This window comes from Chlorocebus sabaeus, chromosome 19 (genome assembly GCF_047675955.1).
Source record: "Chlorocebus sabaeus isolate Y175 chromosome 19, mChlSab1.0.hap1, whole genome shotgun sequence".
Classification (NCBI taxonomy): Eukaryota; Metazoa; Chordata; class Mammalia; order Primates; family Cercopithecidae; genus Chlorocebus; species Chlorocebus sabaeus.
Window position 1 is genome coordinate 759,246 of NC_132922.1, and position 11,279 is coordinate 770,524.

The following is an 11,279-nucleotide window of genomic DNA, read 5'->3' on the forward strand; positions in this document are numbered from 1 at the left end:
CCTGCCTCAGCCTCCTGAGTAGCTGGGACTACAGGCGCCCACCACCACGCCCAGATAATTTTTTGTGTTTTTAGTAGAGATGGGGTTTCACCATGTTAGCCATGATGGTCTTGATCTCCTGACCTCGTGATCCGCCCGCCTCGGCCTCCCAAAGTGTTGGGATTACAGGCTTGAGCCACCGCGCCTGGCGATGGGGGAGTCTTTAGGTGGCGTGATGGGAGTCTTTACAAGGGTGTGATGTGGGTCTTCAGGACTGTGTGGTGGGGGTCTTTAGGCAGCGTGATGGGGGTCTTTATGAGGGCATGATGGGGGTCTTTAGAATAGCGTGATGGGGGTCTTTATGAGGCTGTGATGGGGGTCTTTAGGCAGCGTGATGGGGGTCTTTAGAATGGCAAGATGGCGGTCTTTACGAGGGTGTGCTGGGGGTCTTTAGGACTGTGTGATGAGGATCTTTGCGAGGGTGTAATGGGGTCTTTAGGCAGCGTGATGGGGATCTTCAGGACGGTGTGATGGGGGTCTTTACAATGGCGTGGAGGCGGTCTTTAGGAAGGCATGATGGGGGTCTTTACGAGAGTAGGATGGGGGTCTTTACGAGAGTAGGATGGGGGTCTTTACAAAGGCATGATGAGGGTCTTTACGATGGCGTGCAGGTGTTGCCGCCTCCCTGATTCCCACTGAGATTCATGGGCTGGGACCCACTCAGGGGGTGCCTCTTGCCCCAGAGGAGGTGAAGTTCCTCCTGCAGCAGCCCCATGGCTACAGCCCGCAGGGCACACGCCCAGGTGTGGGGATCACTGAGGAAGGCCCGTGACGTGGCCCCCAGACACCAGTGACCTCCCCAGTCCCCACGTGGTCTGCCCGCCACAGGGCAGTTTTGCCGTAAGCAATGTTGCCGACCAAAGGAGTTTATGTTCCCCTTTACCAGGTCACCAGCGGGAGGCAGCTGGAGGCTTAGCCCAGTGCCAGATTCTCATGCTGAAGAGAAAAGATCTCCTCTGCCTTTGATCCTCACATACCAGCCGTGCCACCGGGTTCTCCCTCCAGACCCTTCTGCCCGGTGCTGCGAGTTCACTGGGCAGATTGCCCGCCGTTGGAGTCCCCACAGATGACTGTTGATTCAGCCTGGCGTTTTGACACCACCTTACAGAGGCCTCTCTCTTTCCAGATCTGTGACATTTCCTCACCCCCCACCAGCCGCTTCCAAAGCTGATGCCACTTGTCGGTGGTGCCTCTCACTCGCGGTGCTGCCGTCCGTGCGTGAGTCGGGTTCCTGCTGTGGTTGCCATGCATGGCAAGCAACTCCAACCCGTGCGTACGAGCGTTTCGCGGTCAGGCGAGGGCACGGCCGGGAGTAGCTGGGCTTGCTTCCACTCCTGGCTGGGCTCAGGCCAGCTCCATGTGCCCCTCAGCCTTACGCTAGTGGCTACCTGGGGTGTGTTTGTTCCGTGACAGTCAGGCAGCTGTACCGGTGCACTCAGAGCCTGTGCTGGGAAATGCCTGTGGCGACAGGGTCACCTGGCCTCGTCCGGCCAGCAGGACAGGAAGTGCACGCTGCCCTTGGAGCTTGTTGGCTTAAGAACAGCAAACTGCTGGGATCACCTTGAATCTGCAGATCTTGGGAAGAACAGACTTTTTTTTTTTTTTTTTTTTTTGAGACAGAGTCTCGCTCTGTCGCCCAGGCCGGAGTGCAATGGCGCGATCTTGGCTCACTGCAACCTCCACGTCCCGGGTTCAAGCGATTCTCCTGCCTCAGCCTCCTGAGTAGCTGGGACCACAGTCGCCTGCCACCATGCCCAGTTAAAAGTTTGTATTTTCAGTAGAGACAGGGTTCCACCATGTTGGCCAGCCTGGTCACAAACTCCTGAGCTCAGGCGATCCACCTGCCTTGGCCTCCCAAAGTGCTGGGATTAAAGACATGAGCCACTGTGCCCAGCCGATTTGTTTTTTTTTTTTTTTGAGATGGAGTCCCGCTCTATTGCCCAGGCTGGAGTGCAGTGGCACAATCTCAGCTCACTGCAATCTCCGCCTCCTGGGTTCAAGCGATTCTCCTGCCTCAGCCTCCTGAGTAGCTGGGATTACAGGCTTGTGCCACCACACCCAGTTAATTTTTTTGTATTTTTAGTAGAGATGAGGTTTCACCATATTGGTCAGGCTAATCTCGAACTCAGACCCTCCGCTCTGAGATGCAGCGGCTGTATCGTGTGACAGGTGTGCACCCTTTGTTGGTGAAGAACAGTACTGCATTGCACACGTGTGCCAGAGCCTGCCTGGTCCCCTGCTGACAGACAGCTCCCTTGCTTCCAGTGTAGGACTGTGATAAATGAAGTTGCTCTGAGCATCCCATGCCGGCCGTTACGGGGACATGTGCCTTTGTCTGTCTTGGCCATGTGTCCAAGAGTTTCACCACTAGGTCATGAAGGATGCTTGGGTTTTGCTTTAGAAGAAACTTCCAGTTTCCAATGTGGTGGTGGTGTTTTGCACTCCCACCCACCACATGAGAGTCCTGGTTGCCCCACATCCTTGCCAACACTGGGTATTGTCAGGCTGTGTTTTTAGCCAGTCTGGTAGGTGTACGGGTATCTCATCGTGGTTTTAACTCTTGTTTTTCAGGTGACCAGCCGTGCTAAGCACTTTGTTCATTAGCCATTCAGATATTTTGCTTTGCAAAATGTCTTACTAAGTCTTTTTACTGTTGTAAAATTAGGTTGCTTGTCTTTGGTTCGTTACTAACAGTGGCTTTTATATATTCTTTATATTTATTTATTTATTTATTTATTTATTTATTTATTTATTTTTAAGACAGAGTCTGACTCTGTCGCCCAGGCTGGAGTGCAACGGCGCGATCTCGGCTCACTGCACCCTCTGCCTCCGGGGTTCTAAGTGATTCTCCTGCCTCAGCCTCCTGAGCAGCTGGAATTACAGGCGTGCACCACCACACCCAGCTCATTTTGTATTTTTAGTAGAGACGGGATTTCACCATGTTGGGCAGGCTGGTCTCAAACTCCCGACCTCAGGTGCTGGGATTATAGCCCTGAGCCCCTGCGCCAGGCCTCTTCTGTATATTTATTTGTCAGATATGCACAATGGGACTGTTTCCTCCCAGTCTGTGGTTTGCCTTTTTGCTTTCTTAGTGATTCCTTTAGTTTTGGAGTTTTTGCTAATTTGTTTTTTTTTTAATTTATTTCTGTGGGTGCCCCATAGGTGTATATATTTGTGGATTACATGAGATAGGATGATGCAGACATGCAGTGTGTAATAATCGCTCAGGGTAAACAGGGTGTCCAGCCCCTCAGGCGTTTAGATGTTCTTCTGTGATTCCTTCTACAAGCTTTGTAGTTTTGACTTTCACGTTTTGGTCAATGATGCATCTTGAGTGAATTTTTGTGTATGGTGTTGTAAAAGCCAGTGATACAAATGGGCTCATTCTTGTCCTACATAAACTAATTCAGAATCAAGGGGCAAGGGAAAAAAACAGAACATAACCTGGCACCTGCTCCAAAAATTAAACATTTCATGAGCCCAGCACCTAAAACAGCCCATGTAATCCAAAGACAGTTTTATCTGTGAGCTGCTGAAACAACCTGCTGGGACTCTGAAAGTACTTTCACCCACGCCATCACTCACCAGTCAGAGCCCCACGAGTCTCCTGGTGCTTACTGGTCTTACTAGTGAGCTTGCTTGTGAAACAACACAGAGCATTTCTCTAAGAAAACTCCCAACCTTCTCTTGGTTCTTCAGACATAGTGAGATCACCCCGTCTGTGTGTATGCCCTGAATTGCATTCTTGCTTCCTAAATAAAATGTTAAATTTAGATTTTCTTGTGGCGGTCCAGTTGTTCCAGCGCCATCATCAAAAAGACCATCCTTCCTCCCACTGAATTACTTTGGCATCTTCGTCAAAAACAGACTCTCTTGAAGGAATTCTGGATTATTTATGCTGTTTCAACAATCTATTTACCTATCCTTATATCAATACCATACTGTCTTTGAAGTTTTCAAATGTGACAGTGGGCCGGGTGTGGTGGCTCACACCTGCAACCCCAGCACTTTGGGAGGCCGAGTGGTAGGCACCTGTAATCCCAGCTACTGAGGAGGCTGAGGCAGGAGAGTTGCTTGAACCCAGGAAACAGAGGTTGCAGTGAGCTGAGGTCGCGCCATTGCACTACAGCCTGGGTGACAGAGAAAGACTCCACCTCAAAATCAAAACACAAAACAAAACCAAATATGATAGTGTACATTTTCCAACTTTGTTTCTTCTTCAAAATTGTGTTGGCTACTCTATGTCATTTGAATGGTTTTGTTGTTGTTGTCTGTCTGTCTGTTTTGAGACAGAATCTCACACAGTCACTGGGGCTGGAGTACAGTGACATGATCTCAGCTCACTGCAACCTCCGCCTCCTGAGTTCAAGTGATTCTCCTGCCCCAGCCTCCCAAGTGGCTGGGATTACAGGCGCCCACCACCACACCCGGCTAAATTTTTGCATTTTTAGTAGAGATGGGGTTTTACTATGTTGGCCAGGCTGGTCTCGATCTCCTGACCTTGTGATCTGCCTGCCTCGGCCTCCAAAAGTGCTGGGATTACAGGCATGAGCCACCGCACCTGGCCTGAATTTTCATGTTAAGTATTTATTTATTTATTTTGAGACAGAGTCTCGCTTTGTTGCCAGGCTGGAGTGCAGTGGTGCGATCTTGGCTCACGGCAAGCTCTGCCTCCCAGGTTCAAGCGATTCTCCTGCCTCAGCCTCCTGAGTAGCTGGGATGACAGGCACGCGCCATCACGCCCAGCTAATTTTTCTGTATTTTTAGTAGAGACAGGGTTTCACCATGTTGGCCAGGATGGTCTCAATCTCCTGACCTTGTGATCCACCCACCTCGGCCTCCCAAAGTGCTGGGATTACAGGCATGAGCCACTGCGTCCAGTCTCATGTTAAGTTTTAAAAAGACCTGCTGGGATGTTTATTGAGATTGCTTTAAATCTATAGATCGTTTTGGGGAGAACTGATATCCTACAATATTGAGGTTTCTGATCCCTGCACGTGATGTATCTCAACATTTATTTAGGTATTTTTCAGTTTCTCCAAGCAATATTATTGCATAGTTTTCATCACATTTATTCCTAGGTATTTGATGGATTTTTGATACTTTTATAAGTATATTTTACAAATACATTTTGATACTTTTATTAATAGTATTTGAAATTTTATTTTTCCAATTGTTTGTTGCTAAAATGTGGGAAATGCAATGGTTTTTGTACATGGACACTGTGTCCCAATGTGTTGGTAAATTCACCTCTTGGTTCTGGCAATTTGTAGATGCCTCTGGGTTTTCTACAAAGTCACATCACCTGCATACAAATTCCATTTCACTTCTTCGCTTATGATCTTTATGCCTTTTGTGTCTTATACTTGCTGCTCCACACCTGCATGGACCTGCAGTGGTAAGAGGGGGCAGGAGTCTATTGACTGCAACAGGGGATGCCAGGTCTTCATCAACGCACGTCGTCAGGTGCAGGAGTGCACGTCAGATGGAGGACTGCGCGTCGTTAGATGGTTGTCAGTTGCTTTAGGTGGTTAATTTTTGTAAATGTTTCTTGGTGCAAATAATGTGCGGTTCTGAAACTGTTCAGCATCATGAGTTGGACCAGATTTGTTTATTGTGTTGTTGACATATTTCATTTTTTTCGTCTGCTTATCAGTTACTAAGCAAAGTATGATGAGAATCTTGGAGACGCATATAATTCTGTCAGTTCTTGCTTTAGAGTTTTCAGGTTGTTACTCATTTTATTTTGGTGAGGATTTTCCTGGTATGTTTTTTCTTTCATCATTATATAAGCTTATGTTTTACATATTCCTCTGCATAAAATTCCGGACTGCCAATGTTTAATCTTTTAACCAGTGCACATAACATTTACGTTTAAGGTAACTGTGTACATGGATTCTGTGGTGATTGATTCTGCTTAAGAAATCACTGCAAAGCAGAGCTGCTGACAAAGCAAACATTTATCCTCCACGTTTTCTGTGGCTCAGGAATCCGAGAAGGGCTCATAGGCATGGTGCTGCTTCAGGGATGCTCCTGAGGCTCAGTTCCAGTGTCAACTGAGGCAGCCTCATCTGAAGGTTTGCCTGGGGCTGGGGACCCACCTCCCTGATAGTGCACCCCCCATCAGTCCCTCCCACGTGCACCTTCCACAGGGCTGCTTGCGTGTCCTCACAAAGTGGCTTCCTCCAGTGAGTGATTCAAGAGAGACCACTAGAGTCATGAGGTCTTTATGACCTCACCCAAGACATCACATACCCCTGCTGCTCCTATATTCTACCGGCCACGTACTCCAAGCCTGATCCAGACAGGAGGGGAGCACACATGCATGAGTGCCTGGGGATGAGGATCACTGTGGGCTGCCTTGGAGCCTGATGACCACAGTATCTAGCATCTGATTTCATTTAACTTTTGTTAATCTCATCTATTCTATGTTCCTTTTTCTCTCTGTTCTTGCCTTAGTTTTCACTGATGCTTCTTCTCCCACTTTGGTTTTTCCTTCTTCTGGTTTGGAGGTTACAGACTCTGTTTCTGGTGTTTTACTAACTGCCTACAAATGACTCATTGCACGTTTAACTTACCAAAATCTAAAGTGAAGGAAGTCGCACTTATACCCACCTGACAATACATTGACTCTGAAGCCTGGAAAATGTGAAGTCCCTGCTCCCTTCTGACTTACTGCTATTGCTGTCAGGCTGTTTAATAATGTTTTTAACAGTCTACTGGGCGTGATTATCATCATCGCTTGCACGGCCAGTGGTTTTCAGATTTACTACATACATTCCTCTTTGCCCTTCACTCTTCCTGAGTCTCAGACTTCTAACCATGTTCATTCCGAACCACTTTCATTCTGCTCAAGACAGTGTCCCTTAGGGAGGTGCCGGTGGTGGGACACTCGGATGAGTTTTTGGTCTGTCAATATCTTTTCCACACAGGTTCATGGCAGAGTCAGATTCTCCGCGGCAGGAGTCCAGGTCGCAGCCACTCTCCCACCGAACACTGAATATGTCTTTCCACTGTCTTGTTTTTGCTGTGGCTCTTGGAAAGTCGGCAGAGTCAGCCATCACTCTCCAAGGGGAGCTGTCGGTTCTACCTGCCAGCTTTTAAGACTGTTTTAATACGATGTCTGAGTGTTCAGTTTGGTTTTTACTTATTCGATCTGGAATTTGAATGTCTTTGATGTGTCCACTGGTGTCATTATTCAGTTATGGACTCTCTCAGCCATTATGTCGTTAAATGTTGCCTGCACCCCATTCTGTCTCCTTCCCTTTGAAACACAAACTAAATGTTTGCTAAGCCTTCTCTCTCTCCTGGTATCTTTTAATCTCCCACTTATTTGTTTGATTTATTTAGCTGCCTATGCTGCATTCTAAAAATGTCCCTCACCCGTCTTCCAGCTCATTTAAGGATGCTATCAACCCATTCCAGTTTTCATTTCTTAAAGTTTTCATTTTTAGAAGTTCTACTTTTTAATAAAATTATTTGACCTTTTTACTTTTTCTTTCTTTCTTTTTTTTTTTTTTTTGAGACAGGATCTCACTCTGTCACCCAGGCTGGAGTGCAGTGGTGCAGTCACAGCCTCCAACTGTCACCCAGGCTGGAGTACAGTCGTGCAGTCACAGCCTCCAACTGCAGCCTCCAACTCTTGGACTTAAGCGATCCTCCCACTTCAGCCTCCTGAGTAGCTGGGACCACAGGTGTGCACCACGCCCAGCTGTTTTTGATTCACCCAGCACCCAACTGTTTGGGGCTGCCACATTGTTGGGGGCATGGGGTGCCTTCTGTCACCACACTCCAGGGCCTGGGGACCCAGAGCTCCAGGTGGCCCTGGTGGTGAAGCCTCAGAGTGAGGAGCTTCGGGGCCGGGTACCTTTCAGAGCACCCTCTCCTTGGCTCACTCACCTTCCCTGGCCTGGACCTGGTCCTCCCTTACCTGGTTGCCTGCTGCTTTTGCTTGCTTTTGTGATGCTTTTCCAATCTTATGCCCCTATTTGGTGGTTTTCCCTGGAAGGGCTGGTCTGGGTCCCAGACTGACTCCCAGGTACTGAGTGTACCCCATGAGCTTTAGTGGCTCCCCAGAGCCTGCTGACGCCCCGCAGTGAGTCTCACCCCAGCCCCGGCCTCCATACAGGGTTGGGGCCCAGGCCTTGGGCCTCCCCTCCCTCAGCAGGGTCCAGGCCCCACACCAGCTCTCGGCTAGCTCATGCACGCTCCATTAATCACGCACAGACACACGGAGAGCTGCAGACACCACGTCCCCTCTTCCTTGGCTTAGGGCGGGCCCAGCCTCCACCCCGACTCACTGGACACACACTTTCTGGGCACCCCGGTGGCTCCCATCAGGCCCTGGGTGCCTGGGGGACAAGGCCCTGTCCCACAGTGCTGCCTGGCCTGCTGTACTGGGCTACCCTTGCAGACTTGACCTCCCAGTCCTGTGCCTGGCCTCTCTGCGTCTCTCTGCTGGGATGACAGCCCCAGGGAGTGGGAGCTGCTCCCACCTCATTCTTCCTGCGGCTCATGACCTGCTTGTGCCACGCGGGTCCTGGCCTGTCCCGTGAGCCAGGCTGGCCCAGCCCTTCCGAGGTTCCCGGAAGCCAAGGACTGCTTTGTATAGGCACTGGGGGCTCTCCCCACCCAGACCCCCAGGAAGAGTGACTCAGCCTGGGGCTCGGAGTTTGCTGTTGGCGGTGGGTGCCCCAGCAGGGTGGTGCCTGCACTTCTGAGCTGGGCTGTGGCTGCTTGGGAACCTTTAGCACCAGAGGCTGGGAAAACCAGGGAGTCCCCCCTTCACCCCACATCCCTACCCCATCCTGAGACTCCTTCTCTCCCTCCCCCACCAGCTATAGCTGCAGCAAACATGCAGGCTGGCCTCACCCTAGCCCTTCCTGGCCTGGGAAACCTGAAGTTGGACTCACCGGCCCCAGTACATGGGGGACGGGGCTTGGCACCGGCTCACCCCACTGAGAAGGGCTGGCCAGAGCCATGGGACAGCCCCAGGGCAAGGGCAGCGGCTGGAGGCGAGTGAGAGCCAGGCCAAGGCCCCAGCCTCTCAGGTGAAAGGGACGCGTGGTGGTCACACCTGCCAGCCTTGCCTGTCCTGTGATGCTCCAAGGAACTGTGTGAAAGTCCTTGAAAAGCAGCAGCTCCCATGCAGGGGGTGGCCTCGCTGAATGGCCAACCCCGCAGTGGACAGCACCTACCTGCTCTCGCCCATCATGGCTGCCACCTCTGAGTCCATGAAGGAGGGGGCACGGACTGCAGCCACCTGCCAGACCACGGGCACCACATGGGATGGCTGGCCTGGGGCGTGCTCCCTCCAGCAGCTCCTGGCATCAGAACAGCCCATGGGCCCTGGTGAGGTCTGACCACAGGTTGTGGGCAGAAGGTCTTCTAGCTCCACTGGGAGCCCCAGCCCAGGTCCACTTCGAAGGTGCCAGCGTGACCAGATGGCCTGCACCTGGTGCAGCCTCTCATGGGGACAGGGCTTGGTGGCTCCTGGAGCACCCCTAGTCTTAACACTCCCACCTCCCTCCTGAGCCCTCCAGCCGCTGACCCATCCTGGGACTCTGGGGCTGGCCCAGCATGCTGCTGACCCTTGTCTGCAGGCATCGCCCTGTGCCCACCACCCACTTGGTCCCGGCCCAGTGGGGACAGGTCCTCAGCACCAGGCATCTGAGCCCGAGCCCAGGCACAGCAGAGCAGGAGGAGTTGGGGTGGGGGCTGATCTTCTCCAAATGCCCTGGTGGGTTGGGTCCTTCTAGGCAGGACTCGCCTGGAAGAGGCTGATGAGCTGGAGGCAGAGCTGGACTGCCCCTCTGGGGTGGGGGCCCGGGCAGAGGGGTGTTACAGAGGGTGAGGGGTGTGGAGAAGGGGACCATCCATCCGCAGAGCCTTCATCCCGGAGGCATGACTCCCCACTCCCGCCCCCGGCCCGCGTTTGAGTGGAGGTCTTGGTTATCCGAAAGCTGGGCGAAGCATGTGGGCTCCATGCAGGAGCGAGTTGGGAGCCACCTGGGGCTGAACTCTCCGCCTGGGCTGGTCTTGCAGGTGATGAGGGTGGCCCTGGGGGGCCTGCAGGGGGGCGTGGCCTTGAGGGGCGTGGGCGTCGCCTGTTGGTGGGTGTGGATTGAGGGAGGGGTGGGCGCGGTCTGGGGTCGTGGGGACGAGGTCAAGGAGCGCTAGGCGCAATCAGGGGGCCTGGGGCGCAGTCGGGGATGGGCTGGGGTAGGAGAGCACAGGGGCGAGGTTTGAGGGGTCTGTGGACGCAGTCCAGGGTACACGGGGCGTGTGGGACGGTCAGGGGACTGGAGGAGAGGTGGTGGGGGTGCGGGGCCTGGGGACGCTGGTGGAGGTAGGCGCTGCGGGTGCTGTCGGGCTGGAGGGAGGCGCGGCCGGGGGGATGTGGGGCCGGCGCACGCAGTCTCAGCGCCCCTCCCTCCCCAGGGCTGCCGAGGGACCCCGGAGGGCTGCCCTGCCTCGTGTGCCGCGGGCTGCTGCCGCCCGCCTGGCCCTGCAAGCGCTGCCGCTCGTTCCGCGCCGCGGTCCTGCAGGGCGCATCCTTCGTGCCGCTCGGCGGGCGGAGCTGCAGCCCGCGGACCCCGTGAGTCCGGACCGGCGCGGGGACCAGGACAACGACTCGGAGCCACGCGCGTCTTTGTGGAAACCTGCGCGGAGCTGAGGCCGAGAACACAGCGCTGTTGTGGAGAACCCGCGTCCTCGCCGTGTTTTTCTTGGGAGCCCCGCGCCCAGCACCCCCGCGCCCGCTCCGGCCCCTCGGGGCCCTCTGGCGAAGGCTCCAGCCCGGATCCCAGGCAGACGCTGGTTCGTTCCTTCCCGCGTTCGTCCGACGAGTCTCGGCGCCGCCCAGGGTCTCTGCACCCCGTTTCCTCCCACCTGGTGCCCAGCGCGGGAGCGGAGGGAGCCCTCGGGGTTGGACCCTCAGAGCCCTTCGCCCTTGGGCTTCCGGGCGCACGGATGGTCAGTGGGCCATGTGGCCGTGCTGCCCTGGGGACCTAGACTGGCAAGGACCCCATCCCCACCCCAGGCCTCGTCCAGCTGCGGGGGGTGATCTTGGTGGCTGGGGCCTGCCCAGGAGCCCGTGGCGTGGCTCTTCATGGATACTGAGCAGGGCCACTCCCCCAGCCCTCAGAGACAGGGCGGGAGCCCCCTGACCGCAGGCTGGAGAGGGTGGCCGTGGGCCTGGGGCAGAGGGCAGAGGCTGGCCCCACTGTCCTTCCCTGGGC

At 53.8% G+C, this 11,279-nt stretch overlaps 1 protein-coding gene across 2 annotated transcripts in view; it reads left to right on the forward strand.

Annotated features, from left to right (window-relative positions):
* The window catches only part of TTLL8 (tubulin tyrosine ligase like 8), a 35,830-nt gene extending 25,190 nt beyond the window's left edge, over window positions 1-10,640 (forward strand). The window contains exons 13-16 of one of the 2 annotated variants that reach the window (XM_038007282.2): window positions 903-932; window positions 2,133-2,146; window positions 9,298-9,390; window positions 10,480-10,640. In XM_038007282.2, coding sequence (XP_037863210.2) covers window positions 903-932; window positions 2,133-2,146; window positions 9,298-9,390; window positions 10,480-10,640 — 298 coding nt within the window. Of the gene's footprint in view, window positions 1-902; window positions 933-2,132; window positions 2,147-6,971; window positions 7,212-9,297; window positions 9,391-10,479 lie in introns of those variants that run through there. The other variant, XM_007976145.3, reaches the window with a different exon arrangement.
* Window positions 10,641-11,279: the final 639 nt, after the last annotated feature.